We start from the raw sequence: 14,314 nt of genomic DNA, 5'->3' as shown, positions 1-14,314 counted from the left end.
CATCCTCTGAGTGTGCACACACTACGTTGTCATCAGTATACTGAAGCTGTATGACAGAAGTTATGGTTAAAGAACTTAACATCTGTTCGATATGATTTCTACCTTGATGGGGAGTTTCCCTTTGACAATGTGTAGAATCATGGTGATGAAGATAATAAATGGAGTTGGGGTGATAACACATCCCTGTTTAACGCCTGATCCCACTGTGAATGGTTCACTTTGAGAGCCATTGTTATTTGTGATTGTTGCCGTCATGTTATTGTGGAGGAGCTGAAGGATGTTTACAAATTTATCTGGGCTGCTGATTTTCAGAAGGACAGTTCACAGAGCAGTACAATTTACAGTGTCGAAGGCCTTAGTCAGGTCTTCCATTTTTAATATTTTGAAAGGGTATGCTTAACTTTGAGACATTTAGGAGACACTGCTGTAAAAGATGGAAAAACTTACCCAGGGAGAGCCATTCTTTCCTCCCTGAAGCCTTTTTGCTAAACAGTTTAAGACCTTCTGTTGGAGTCCAACAGCATTTGCAGAGCCACAGATTCCACCATCCCTCTAGAGGTTGTGCTACTCTTCCACTCTCTGGTGGGGTGGGGGTGGCAGCAAAAACAGACTTAATGCAATCTGAGAAGAAATGGACACACCCACACATGGGAAAATACAAAATGGCCATTATTGGATGATGGCATTCTGTGGATATCCTATTTTAAAAAGCAAGTGAACAAACAAGCAATTCCATACTTTGCATGCTTAGTTTGAAAGTACTTCGAGTAGCTGCAAAAGAATTTTCCTCCTTGTATTGTGAGGCAAGTAAGGACAAAGCATGTCAAACTGCTACCAGACAGTGCTGTGCTAGCTTAAACACTCCCTTCTGCTATGTAGAGTTTCCCCAATCTGGGATTTCCAACCAATGTGTCTGTTAAAGCTTGAAATCCTGTTTCTTCTTGGGGGGTAATTGATCATCTGGCTTGTTTGCTGTTTCTTTGCCAGCCAAACTCCTGCTGGGAGAGAGACAATATCCTGCTGTTCATCCTTTCTGCCCTGTTACCTGCCTTGGCTCAGAAAAAAATAATAAAATGGTGGTGGATGCCTTGGAAGGGGTTTTCATCCATCCCAGATTAGCTGGCATGTCAAGGTGAAGCGGGCTTAAAGCCAGAGGGAGGGGACCATCTATGCCATCCCCTCTCCCCACCACCACTTGTATGGGGAATGAAAAAGAGCTGCCTAACATTAATATTTATTTGCTTATGTATTATTTATTTATATTAAACATGCTTCCAGACTTTCCATAAAAATGGCCAAGGCAGCTAACACCATTAAAATGACATAAGTAAAATACAGCATAATGACAAGGAGCAAACGCAGCAGATTAAAAAAAACAACAACCAACCCGAACAGAACAAAAGAGGCTTTTTTTAAAGCCTTCATTATTTCTCTGCATCTCCTGCCTCTGCCCCAACTTTTATAGGCTAGGCAAAAACTATACCAAACAGCACAGTGAGTAACCATAGTTGGAATGTCAACTCCAAAATTAGTCACAAATTGTATAATTACCACTTCTACAGCCTGACCTCTTTTTATAAGGCACTTAGGGCACCATACCTTGGCATTCCCTGGTTTAGGAAGTCATTTGCATCAACCCTGTGAGATAGACGAGGCTGAGACTGGGCCAAATTCATTTTTGTGCCTGAGGGGTGAGGATTTGAACCAGTCCGTTCAGAGTTTTGATCTTTGCAGAGTAAAATGACTTCCATACCTCTTCCATATCTCACTGGAGAGCCAGTGTGGTGTAGTGGTTAAGAGTGGTGGACTCGTAATCTGGTGAACCGGGTTTGTCTCCGCTCCTCCACATGTAGCTGCTGGGTGACCTTGGGCTAGTCACACTTCTTTGAAGTCTCTCAGCCCCACTCACCCCATAGAGTGTTTGTTGTGGGGGAGGAAGGCAAAGGAGAATGTCAGCCGCTTTGAGACTCCTTCGGGTAGTGATAAAGCGGGATATCAAATCCAAACTCTTCTTCTTCTTCTTAAATGAATGCAGTTGGGGAAAATGACACTCTTCTCCCTTTAAGTGTTTTGACACATAAGCCATCCTTCCAAAGAGCTCAAAGCATCTGCCAAGGTGGGTCTCTCCCGAGGCATTTTAAATCAGGGTACTTCCCAGGTCACCTTCCTTAGCTTCAGATACCCCTTTTGGTATTTAGATCAGGGGTAGCCAATCTTTTTTCCTTCTGAAGGCCACATTCTTGGGCAACCTTCTGGCAGCTGTGTGACAGTGGTGGGCAAGGCCAGGGCAGAAAGCCCTGATATTTGTACACAACCCCCCCCCCAAGAGGTTTAGCAATAGGCGTCACAGTTGAAGGACACGCATTGCAGCCAGGAGCAGATGATGTTATGGGCTTGGCTTAGGAAGAGTACCGAAGGTCTGATGCCCCCCTAGGCTACAGCATGGCCTTCAGTGCCATTAAGCCACTATCTCAAAACCTGCAGCCCCAGAGATTTCCCTGCAAAAAATGTGACTCTACTCAAGTACCTATTTGGTCCACTCTGCTGTGGCTTTACTTGTGGTTGATCAGCATTTCCTTTCTTCCCAGGGATTTCAAGGTCAACCTGGTTTCCCGGGACCACCTGTAAGTATTGCATATCTCAAAGGAGTTTTTAGATTCTGGGGCACTGGGTGTGCTGGAACAGCACCGTGAAAAAGCAGGAGACCCACAGCCCTCCCCCCTCCCTCCCTGGGGATTTGGATGAGAGTTTGTGGTTATCTTTAACAGAGCAGAATCCTGAAATAAACCCAATTAAGGGGGAAGGATCTTTAGTCCTGTTTCAAGAAGGCAATCAAGATGTAAGAAAAACAAAAGCGAAACCAGCCTTTTGTCTGATTATTACACAGGGATTTTGCTGGGATGATGGGTTTTCAGGAGCAGATGAGAGAAGCTTACAGGCGGTGGCTGGCAGAGGGTCGCCATAGAGATCAGAAACATTTCAAATGGTGTTTGAAAACTATCCAAAAACTGGTTTCTCTGCCCCTTTTTGTAAAACAGGAATTGAAGGGCTATATCAGGAATCTTAACATTTGGAAGCTTTAAGCATAGTGGAGATGTCGGCTCCTTTTCAGAAGCAAACTATCAAGCAAAAGGCAGGGCGGTCTGCGTGTGCTGCCAATTTAGCATAAGTGCAGAAGAAGCCCTGGAACGTGGCGCCGGAATTCAGCTTCCTGAGAATCTCAGTTTATATATTCTTAAAAGCATATTTCTAGTGCTTACGGTTGCAAAAATGCACATGAGCAACGCCTGTTGAAATCTCAGAAGCCAAAAGGGTGGTCGGATAAGATTTTGAGCAGGCAGGGAGGGGCGGGAGGCAGCTCCAGCGCCTTGGCCTCTTCCTCGTTATAAATTATGCAATGAAATGGAAATTATGCAAATTTGCTTAATCTGGATAATTTATACATGCTGCAGAATTCAGCTCCTTTTAGTATAGAATTTTAATTTTTTCCTGTTTAACACAAAACAGCCACTTTGGCCTGACTTCAGCTTTCCTCTCAAATGAAGCTTGTTTATAGACTCTAAAGCCAAACGTCTTCTCAAAACTATCTGTTGCTTTTTGCTTATTAGGGGCCGCCAGGCTTCCCAGGGAAAGCAGGACCACCTGGACCTCCAGGGCCTCCAGCAGAGAAGGTGAGTAGGGGAAATAATAGTAGTAGTAATAATAATAATAGTAATTTTATTTATTTATTTATTTATTCATTCATTCATTCATTCATTCCCTGCCCATCTGGCTGGGTTTCCCCATGGAAAACATGGCTGCACACCACCCCAGTCTCTGAGTGGTGCGAGATTCCAGGGGTTCCAGGCACTCACCTAGGATCTGTGTTTCCTTTTGGAAATGTGGCACAGTTGAGACTGTGGTGTCTTTATGATAAATGGTTTATTTACACATATATACAACCTGAGTCTATAATAGAGGGGTTCACAGCATCAACACCGCAAGTGGGGTCTTGCTTCTCCCACAGCTGCAGCCTTGGATTCAAGCAAAAATCAGGCATGATTCTGACTCTCTGTCTTCCCAGCCTGCTGCTTCCAGTTTCTAGCCTTTAGCTCACGTAACTCTTAACTCTGACATTTGTCTTTCTAACTGCCAGCTGCTTCCTTTGTTATCTTAACGCCCCCTACTTAGGGTCGTTACCTCACCAGGAAGCTAGCCTGGTTATTCCAGGAATTGAATCCCTGCCAGATCCAGGAATTAAAAGAGTCCTGGCATACATAACATTGAAAGGATGGAAGGAATGAGTCTCACTTTGCCTGTCAATGGCAGGGAATGGGGAAGGACTAGCCAGTGTCAGTGCTTCACCCGTGTCCCCTGCCCATTGTTGATAGGCATCTGTGTCACCCTTTCTGACCAACCTCCTTTCTTTTCCTGCTGCTTCTTTCCCTTCTCACCTTAAAGACTCACCTTGTAGCAAGGATGGGGAAAACAGTGGCAAGAGAAAGGTCTTTCTCTCTGCTTCCCTCCCCTCCAGTTAGAGCATTGCCAACAACATTCTCCCACATGGAAGGCAGCTTTTGGGAAACATTGCCCTCCAGGCATGCCTGGAGAACTATACCTCCAATGTTTGCTGTATCCAGGGACAGTATGGTTGCAACATTTTAGGAGTCCCAATAGTGGGAGGGAGAAATAGAGACGTTTTCTGCATTCCTTCACTCCCAGACAAATGTAGGAGAAGGGAAGGAGGGCAGAGGGAATCTGGGGGCTCATAGGGATGGGGCAAATTGCAGGAGGGCTAAGAAAGTGATTCAGCTCATCCATTCACTATTTATAACCTTTCCTCGCAAGCATTTGAAAATGGTTGAGTTTTATTTCCCCCCACTGGACAGTAGGAGAAATCACTGAAAGCAAGTAGAAATTGGGGTGAACTGAGAGGTTGCCATCCATCACTACCTGAGAGTGTGATGTTCCTTCATATGACAAGACAGCCTTTGTGGTTAGAGGGTGACCTGCTGAACCAGGAAGGGGCAGGTTTAGTTGCTTTTCTCAGTCAGTCGCTGTGGGCAAGTCACAGAGTCGTTTCAATGAGAATTGTCTTCAAACCTTACCCTCTACCCATGTTTGTTGACAAAACACTATCCGGGAAGAAGGGGTCATTTGTGCTACATCTTTCACGAAAGCTCTCTAGCAGCACCAATGATAACTCTAAGGAGAAAATAGCTGTTACGTTGCCCAGGGAAAGAGATGGGGCTGGAAGGAGAGAGCGAAAGGAGCAGATCACCCCTGCTCCCTGGCCTCTGCTGACACCTGCAGCTCATTGCTAGGATAGCACCTGGAAAAAATTTGAATCAATGATTCAAGTCATAGAATTGTAGTTAGAACTGGAAGGGACCACAAGGGTCATCTCTTCTAACCCCCAGCAATGCTGGAATCTTTTGCTCAACGTGGGGCTCGGATCCACCTGAGATTAAGAGTCTCGTGCTCTACTGACTGAGCTATCCCAGCAGTTACTGGAGAGTAAGCCTTTTGCTCACTTACCTGTTCCTTCCCACTTTTTCCAGGCACAGATGGGGTTTTGCTTTTGAGTTTTGCCAATAGTTTTCCTTGCGAAAACCCACTCTATAGCACTCAATAGGAGCAAACGTCAATTTGGGTTTTCTGTGGATTGCTGTTTGCGCCAGGTGAGCGCTAAAAAGCAGGCTTTTGTGGGGAAAGGTCCAGGCAAAACAAAAATAAAAACGGCGCTCAAACACATATCTCTAAAGTGTGAACATTGTTTGGAGAAAGTGGAGGAAAGGTGAATAAGCCCTCTAGAGTTTAAGGGAGGAGGATATTGACTGAAATGTGCAACTTGAAACTGCTATAGAAAGAATGGCTGCCTGAAATCTCTTTTTCAGGTAAGGTACAGCTGCTGGAGGGGGGTGGCAAGGTGAGCTCAAGCAGGTCTTGGCTTCTGGGCACTTCTGCAATCCTCTGGCACCTATTTGTGGGGACACCTGTGAATCATTTGCTGCAATAAACTCCAAATACCAGCCTTTGTCAACCTAGCGCCCTCCAGATGGTTTGTATGACAACTGCCATGCTGTTCTGAGGGGAGCTGGAGTCCAACAACATCAGGAGGGTACCAGAAAGCCTTTAGCACTGACAACTGTGCTTCATATGCCCACCAGGTATCAGCTGCCATGCCCAGGTGGTCTCCACATGCTCTTTCAACCTCCCCTGATCCAAATTATCCCCCCACCCACTTGAATTCCCCAAGGAAAAGATAGTTAACAGGAGGAAAGCAAAGGAATCATGAGTGCATCTGTCACGCCCAGCTCCCTTTTGCCTCTATATTGGTTTCTTCTCCATGCACGGCAGTCATAGCAATGTAATCATTTGGTGTTGTGTGGGTTTTTACAGGGTAGCGAGGGGATGCGTGGCTCTCCTGGCATGGCGGGCCCACCAGGGCCTCCAGGACCCCCTGGAATTCAAGTAAGTATGCTGGTCGCTCAGCAGTTTACAGATCCTGAACATGGATATGAGACAACTAGGCTAGATTAGCCATGATACTAAGTACTCTGCAGGGGAAAAAGACGCAGCTCCACAATGAAGCCTCTGTTATGGTAGTTATTTAGGTGATGCAAGCCAACCCCATCCTGCACTTTAAATTTCTTAAACTCTCTGCTGCTCATGACTGGAGTGTGCTTTTCTGGGCAGATGTGATGCTTCTCGGCTCACATGCACCTGTGATGGATGCTTCTAACAAGGAGATTTACCGTAATTTTTCCTGGGACACTTCAGACCCTTTTACGGCACACCAATATGCCCTAACATAGTAGTAATCACTGTGTCGCTTAAATAATAGCTCAGTTCAGACGTCACAATAAACCCTGGCTTGTGCTAGCCATTAGAACCCAAGCCATAGTTTGTTCTGCCAAATATTCAGCAAGCAAACCATGGTTTAGAGCTTCTTGTCAGCTTTCATTTTCCACCCTCAGCTTTTGTAGGTTGATAAATTCACTCCTATATCCATGGTGCAACTGCCTCAGAAGCTGGAATGATAGCTGTAACTATGATTTGTTGATTCTGGCATTGCACCAAACAAAATTTGCCACAAACCATAGTTTACAAGCTAGTTTCAGCCCATTGTTTCTCACTTGGCTTGAAAACTATGCATTGTCAGCTCAAACATTACCCCAAAACACAGTTAAGCTTCCTTAGTCGTCGTTCAGTGTAACATCTGAACTGAAACTGAGCCAATGTCTGTGAAGCCCATGTGCACGCTTATAATGCCATATATAAATGTAAACTGTTGGCCATGCAGTCTGGATTATCTACATGACAGTGCAAGGAATGAATGCATCTGTAACCTGAGTTTATTTCTAGGGTCCACCTGGTTTGGAAGGACTAGATGGGAAGGACGGAAAGCCAGGGCTACGGGTAAGGATGTGAATCCCGCTAGATGGTGACAACGTCTTCACCTACAACTTATTTTGGCCTTTAAAAAAACCCAACACCATCAATTATATTGTCTCTCAGAATTACTGGCGAGCTCAGCTCTGCCTCTGATCTGACCTTACCCCACTGGGCATTGATTGCTTGGGGCTTCAGCACCGTGAGACCAAAAAAGAGATGAAAAGCATAGCATTCTGCTTGACTCCAGGACTGCATCTGGGACAGCAGCCTAAACCCCTTTAGTGGGGCTGGAGGAGTGATGGCTGCTTCCTTTGCATGATGTGTAAGGAACTTTATGTTTCAGATAGTGTTAAGCCTCCCGGTAAAACCTCCAGATTTGTACCAGTACCTGCCCTTTGGTGGTACTAACTTGTCGTTTTCTCTAGGGCGACCCAGGAGCTGCAGGACCTCCAGGAAGGATGGGACCTCCAGTAAGTTGCAGGTCATCTTATGACCATTTTGGACCTATGGAAAGTAGGGAACCTTAGTCCCACTGCTTTCCCCTTCTGGGCAGCCTCTTTTCCCACTGAAAGAAGCTGGTGTTGACAAGGGCAGTAGGACAATGCCCTTTAAGTAATCTGCAGCCGCTGTACTTTCAGCTTGAAATGCAGACATTAGCAGGTGGCAGTACCATTTATCTACATACTGTGCAAAGCTTCACTGGCCAATTTCTGGATGTCAGGGTGTTGTTGTTAAAGGTGCAAGAGCAAGCTGGGATGGGTGTGCGTTATATTCTGGTCCGTTGGCAACTGTAAAAAAAAGGGGGGTGGATCTACAGCTGCGGGCCTAGAGCTTAATTGCTCAGCAACTATGAGAGTTACTCAAACACAGCCTTTGCCAACATGGTGCCCTCCAGATGTTTTGGGCTACAGTTCCCATCAGCCCTAGCCAGTGCTGGCTGGGGCCAAGGGGAATTGTAGTCCAAAGTATCTAGAAGGCACCAGGTTGGCCAAGGCTGCTCCAGCACCTTCAATGAAAACTCTTTTTTTTTTTCCCCCTCCTTTTAGGGCTTCAAAGGGAAAACAGGTCACCCCGGTCTCCCAGGACAAAAGGTCAGCGACTGCAAGCATCATTAAGTGATAGGTGCTTTTGAGGAGGGGGGCAGAATTAAAACAAATCAATGCTATCTGTAAGATGGGACCAGTAAGGAATATGGAGACAATTCCATATAGAAGTGCCAAAAAAGGAATGCTCATCAGACAAGGACTGCCCAAGACAATTTGGCACCTGAAGCAAAGCATAAAATGGCACCCTCTCCATGCAAGGACAGAAGGGGCAAGTAAGGTTCTACAACAGGAACAAGGGGAGGGAAATAAAGATCTACATTGGTATCTGCTGCCCCTGTGGATCCTGCTGCCTGATGCAGTCATCTTACCTTGCCTCATGGGTGAGCTGGCCCTGATCATAGAACATGGTTGTGGGTTAAGAATTCAGTTTCCTGGAACATCAGCTTTCATTTAAAAACAAAACTGCAAGTTTCATGTTATGGTAGCAGCAGTAGGCACTAGAAGACTGGCTAAATAGGATCTCCTGTGCTCAGGGAGTCAGGACTTTAGAGGGAGCCCTGCATGCCTTCTTTCTTCCCACCCTTCATAATTAGCAGAATAAATCATGAAAATTGCAGGGAGGGGGTGAAACTTAGTAATGTGAAATAAAGCATGCAAATGTACTTGTTTGATCTGTGCAGGCCACAGGATTCTTCTTGCAGAATTTGGGTGACCTATTTTTTCCTAGTACATAGTAGTCAAACATCAAAGGTGTTCTGAAGCAACAGGCTATGAAATATTTGGGGCAATAGCCCTCCAGTGTTCTGCAGCAGAGTCCCTGCTTTGCATGTAGAAGATCAGAGATACAACCTGTGACTTCTTCAATTGACACATCAGTCACACTAGTGCATTGAGAGGCATGCACAGCAAACATAGCAAGCCCATCCTCCTATGGATCTATGTTGTTGGGGTCCCCAGGACCAGACTGTGCCAGCTTTTTGTGGAATATCCCATATAAACATGATGAACCATGCATATATTACTTCTTAGGGTGACTGTGGTCCTGCAGGGCCACCTGGGAATCCTGGCCGGACTGGAGCCGAGGTGAGTTATCAGCACACCACCAGAAGTGTGTTGTTTTTACAGGTCAATGCTCTGGGCACACAACACAAGACTGTACTCTTTTATTCTGGATTTACAGACTGATGGAGTTAGCCACTAAATCCAGCCCACAGCTCTAATGCACAATGGGCTGTTCTATCCCTGTAACACTCATGCTATGTCCCATTGCAGCATCAGCTGCATGTGTATATAACAGTCACTTTCCTGGGTCAGGAACTTAAGGCGAGGTCATGCAGGTGAAGCTTGGGGCTTTGCAGACAGCAATTCACAATGATAAACAGGCTGGGATTGGCAAGATTGCTAAGGGAGCAGGGCCAAACTAAAATATGGGTATAGTTCCTATCCTCATACTGTAAAGACCTCTTATTTCTCCGATGTAAGGGAGTGGCAGCCATTCCCCCAATGGGGAAAAAGAACTTGGGGACCTTGTTGCTATGGGGATGTTCATTTGCCAGCTCCTCCCTGAACACCTTGTGACATGCAGAGCAGCCTGCAGTGCAAGCAAGAGCAGATGCTTCACAGAAGGGTGGCTTGCAAGAGTGAAAAAATCAGAGTCACTGGCCAATCTGACCTGGGTATAAGAATGTATATACAACATGTGCTTAAAGCCTACTATATGAGCAATCTGAAGATGAGTCATTAGTCTCCACTGAATAGAGTCATGTGTCTGCTTTGACTTTCCATGTTATCCTTCAGCTTTCTCTCTCTCTCTCTCTCTTTTTCTTCAGGGAGAGCCAGGCCCTATGGGACCTCAAGGCAGACCAGGTCCTCCCGGCCACCTCGTAAGTCAAAATTCTCAGCCTTTGCATGATTGTTATTGGGGCTCAGGCTGGGTCTGAGTCACCTGCTAAAATCAGTTCCTGCTTTCCAGAAGGTCCATGATGTGAAATATTATGCAAAAAAGCTAGTTAATTTTTCAGTTTGGGTCCTTTCTCACTTTTCAGGATTCCTTAAAAAACAAAAAACAAAACAGTAGAACAATCTGCAGCTGTGCTTTCTGCACAGGCTAATGTGGAAAATAAAAACAGGACCCCTCCCCATAAGAATAGTAGTTGCACTTAGGAAGTCTTGTGAATAATCAGAATAATATATTGTAGTTGTATATTCTTACACCAATGCAGAAGAAGTTAGACATTGCTAAGTCACATTGAAAATGTCAGGGTTCCAGTTACATCTCTTCCATGCTTCTGTTTGCCCTGCCACTTTCCACCAGGAAAACTTACGGTTTAGCGCTGAATCAAGAGCAAATGGCAGTCAGGTTTTCAACAGATTGCTATTTGTACTAATTTATCGCTAAAGAGGAGGCTTTTATTTCATCCATTTTTCAGTGGGACTTAGCTGGATCAGGACCTCTGAGATTGCTGCATATCAAGTTTGGACAGTGAAAATTTGCTAGAAAGTTGGATCTTGGAAAGCCAAATGCAAGTCCCATCTTGACTTTGAGTTCATTGCATAGCCTTGGCCAACTTTTGGCTCCAGCATGCATAGATCTTACAGGGTTGTTGGACAGCTGAATGTACCGGAGGCTGTGAAGCTCTTTGGTAGTTTAGAAGTGTTCTCTAAGTGGGATATAAAACCACACACAAAATAGAATCACCTTTAGGACCAAACTTGATTTAGGAGGCAGCCATGTTCGTTTCTTCACATGGCTGCAACACTCGCATATAGAGCAGGGGTGGATTGATAATGTACACATTAGAAGGGGCATAAAAAAACGGGAGTCACATCCTGCCTTGCCTTATTATACACAGTTGCTTTGGGTGCTCTTCTCCCCAAACTGACTCCGATACCACAAGTGAGAAAAGGTGAAAAGTGGGTAGTGGAGCACAGGGATGAAAGACAAGAGGAGAGTTTGGCTCCCTTTACCTGTGTGCCCCATTTGATATAAATAAAGATCCATCTTCTCCCATGTGAGTGAGACAGACCTATGAACAGCAAGCCTCATCTGGTCCAGAGTCGGTGAGTGATGTGAGAGAGTGAATGAAAAATGTAGCTTTGCAAAAGTGCAATAAAAGAGCACTTAGAATCTCAGCTTTGTTGTTGTTTTAAATTTTTACTGCTGACATAATTATTCCACTCTGCTTTATAGTTGGTTTTGGAAACATTTTTAATTTGGATTTTAGGTAGCATTTCAGATTTTCTGAGCTGCCTTGTGGGTCTTTTATGAACCAAAAGGCAGGGGTAAAGCACTAATAAATTCCTAAATAAAAAACCCCCTAGTGTGTGTTTCCCCATCAGTTTTCTGTCTGTACTGCATTCCCCAGTTAATCCTGTTATTAAACTTGCTGTGTTTCTCTGCCTCTTCAGGGTCCCCCTGGAAGCCCTGGCCAGCCAGGCCCAGCAGGACTTTCCGGAGTTGTGAGTATCATTCCTGCTACTGTTGGCTCCCTGTTGGCAGCTGCTGCTAGAGAAATGGTCAGCTTCCATTTCACATAAATAAGCAGCCAATGTCATAAAGCCACTATAGAAAGCTATGGTGCAGCAACACTTAGCATACCATGTGCAGTTTGGTCATCATAGCTCAAAAATAATATTGCAGAGCTGGAAAGAGGCAACCAAAATGATGCTTAAACAGAAAGGGTACAGTGTTTGGCGGTTTTAGTTTAGAAAAACGGGAACATCACTGAGGTGTATAGAATTATGGAAAAAGTTGATAGAGAGATGTTTTTCTCCCTCTCTCATAATACTAGAACCCAGGGTCACCGTACGAAGCTGAATGTTGGAAGATTGAGGACACACAAAAGGGCGGACTTGTTCATGCAGTGTATAGTTGAATTGGCTACCACCAGATGTGGTGATGGCCACCAAATTGGATTACTTTAAAGGGGGGGTATAGAATGGAGGAAGGTAATATGCCTATGTACCACTATGTACCTCTGACTACCAGTTGCTAGGGAACAAAATGGGAGATAAACTACAGTGAAACTGCATGTTGGAGGTTTTGTGAGAGAAGATCCATATATACAAAATCTACTGAGAGTCAGCCCACATTGCTCTGAACACAGCCTGGGGGGAGAGTCCTTATTCCAGTGTTGACTGTTGCACCCCATTAGCTATACACTACAAAGGCCTACATCAGGGTAGACATATTGATGCTCTCCAACTCCCATCATCCGTGACCATTGGCCATGTTGGCTGGGACTGAGTTGGAGCCCAACAACATCTTTCCTGCATCTTCTTGGCTGCTTCTAGCAGTATCTGATACCTAAAACCTTCTCTCCCCAGGGGCTGAAGGGTGAGAGGGGATCGCCTGGGGAAAGAGGTCTCAGTGGGATTCCAGGCCAGCCAGGCCCACCGGGTCACCCAGGCCCACCAGTAAGTGTGGCGGGTTGGAATTGGAATGCCTTGAGATCAGTCTGCTGAAAAACTGTGCAGCCAATCTTTTGTTTGCATTTTAAGGGCCAGCATGGTCCAGTTCGTAGAATGTTGGGTTTGGATTGGGGGATGCACTTTCAAATCCCAGCATAGCCATGTAGCGCATTTGGTGATGCACAAAGCTCATATGAGAAGAATATGAGATCGTTACAAACCATGATTTATGGGCCTAGATTCAAAATGAAAAGAAAATAACCTTTTGCTTCTCCCCCCCCCCCCCCCCGTTGATTCCTAGGGCGAGTCAGGCTCAGACGGACAAGTGGGCAAAGAGGTATGGTAATTGTGGTCTCTGCAGTCGTCTTGAAGACCTTCCCACTTTGGCAGGTGGGGGGGCAGTGCCAGAAGAAGTCTGCCCTGAGCATGTCTGTGGGGCAAAGCATGGTGAGTCTTTATCTCCATGGTTATTGCTTCCCTTTTCCTTCTTACTAGGGTGCAGCAGGAAAACCAGGCCCTCCTGGACCCTCTGGACCAAAGGTAAGTGTGATGGCTCAGATCTTAGTATTAGTCTCCAATCCCGTAAAAATGCCTCATGGACTTCTTGCCATCTTTTTTCTTCCAGGGTGAACCGGGGTCTGTAGGAGAGAGAGGACACCCTGGTGAGAAAGGCAGAGCTGGGATGCCAGGAGGGCCAGGAAAGAGTGGCGAGATGGGTCCTATTGGGCCACGCGGCCCCTCTGGGGAGAGAGGGCAGCCTGGTCCTCCCGGTCCCTCAGGAAGTCCAGGGAATCCAGGATTGCCTGGGACCATGGTAAGAGATGGGGAGTGCGTGGTGACTGTTTGAGGGGTGCAATGGGAGACTGGAATGCCAGGCAAGGTTTCCAAGCAAGGCTTGGTGCTGTCAGGAGGTGAAGTGTTTGGCTATAGGCCTTCTTGCATACTCTGACCAACTTTAATAAAAAGAGACATAACTGATTAATTACAATGCGGTACAAAACCAGATGCTGTACATACAGCAGAAGTCCCAAATCCAGCCCCATATTGGATTCTGATTAATGCAATATAGAGGGGGAAGACCTCACTCAGCCATGACACTTGCTGGGTACTTATGTCACTACTTTCAACCTAGTTCAACTTAAAGAGTTGCTGTGGAATTAAAAAGCTGCTCTGAGCTCCTTAAACAGAAGGGTACAAATGCAAAAAGGGAAAACAAATCAGAAGTATAAAATTCTGCCTAATACTGTGTGCGTTGAGAGCAGGTCAAACCCAGGGCCTGTGACTCAAAAGTCACCTTTCTAAATTTCTTAGAGTGTTGGCTGGGGCTAATGGGAGTTGTAGTCCAAAACATCTGAAAGGCACTGGATTGGTGAAGGCTTTATGACCCACCTGATTTGACAGCAAATGAGTGACAGCTAAAGGACATTTATCCAATGGAATGGGTTGCCTGAAAAAGGTGCAGAGTAAGGGGAAGAAACTAT

General features: G+C 45.5%; 1 protein-coding gene and 1 long non-coding RNA gene across 10 annotated transcripts in view; one reads left to right on the top strand and one right to left on the bottom strand.

Moving 5' to 3' along the window:
* LOC308484685 overlaps positions 1 to 14,314 on the bottom strand; it is a 34,007-nt gene that overhangs the window by 10,044 nt on the left and 9,649 nt on the right. For 3 of the 5 annotated variants that reach the window (XR_013990074.1, XR_013990075.1, XR_013990076.1), the window contains one exon: positions 13,399 to 13,471. The exons of 1 other annotated variant lie outside the window; for it this stretch is intronic. This is a non-coding gene — a long non-coding RNA (uncharacterized lncRNA). Of the gene's footprint in view, positions 1 to 13,398; positions 13,472 to 14,222; positions 14,281 to 14,314 lie in introns of those variants that run through there. One more of the 5 variants, XR_013990073.1, reaches the window with a different exon arrangement.
* COL16A1 (collagen type XVI alpha 1 chain) overlaps positions 1 to 14,314 on the top strand; it is a 127,810-nt gene that overhangs the window by 107,397 nt on the left and 6,099 nt on the right. For all 5 annotated transcript variants that reach the window (XM_081019588.1, XM_081019586.1, XM_081019587.1 and 2 more), the window contains 13 exons: positions 2,589 to 2,624; positions 3,609 to 3,671; positions 6,382 to 6,453; positions 7,348 to 7,401; positions 7,803 to 7,847; positions 8,424 to 8,468; positions 9,453 to 9,506; positions 10,253 to 10,306; positions 11,832 to 11,882; positions 12,750 to 12,839; positions 13,135 to 13,170; positions 13,329 to 13,373; positions 13,459 to 13,647. In XM_081019588.1, coding sequence (XP_080875714.1) covers positions 2,589 to 2,624; positions 3,609 to 3,671; positions 6,382 to 6,453; positions 7,348 to 7,401; positions 7,803 to 7,847; positions 8,424 to 8,468; positions 9,453 to 9,506; positions 10,253 to 10,306; positions 11,832 to 11,882; positions 12,750 to 12,839; positions 13,135 to 13,170; positions 13,329 to 13,373; positions 13,459 to 13,647 — 834 coding nt within the window. The remainder of the gene's footprint in view (positions 1 to 2,588; positions 2,625 to 3,608; positions 3,672 to 6,381; positions 6,454 to 7,347; positions 7,402 to 7,802; positions 7,848 to 8,423; positions 8,469 to 9,452; positions 9,507 to 10,252; positions 10,307 to 11,831; positions 11,883 to 12,749; positions 12,840 to 13,134; positions 13,171 to 13,328; positions 13,374 to 13,458; positions 13,648 to 14,314) is intronic.

Source organism: Podarcis pityusensis (genome assembly GCF_964106645.2).
Source record: "Podarcis pityusensis genome assembly, chromosome: 8".
Taxonomy (NCBI): domain Eukaryota; kingdom Metazoa; phylum Chordata; class Lepidosauria; order Squamata; family Lacertidae; genus Podarcis; species Podarcis pityusensis.
The sequence above is the reverse complement of the archived record's forward strand: the minus strand, read 5'-3'. Positions and strand labels throughout refer to the sequence as shown.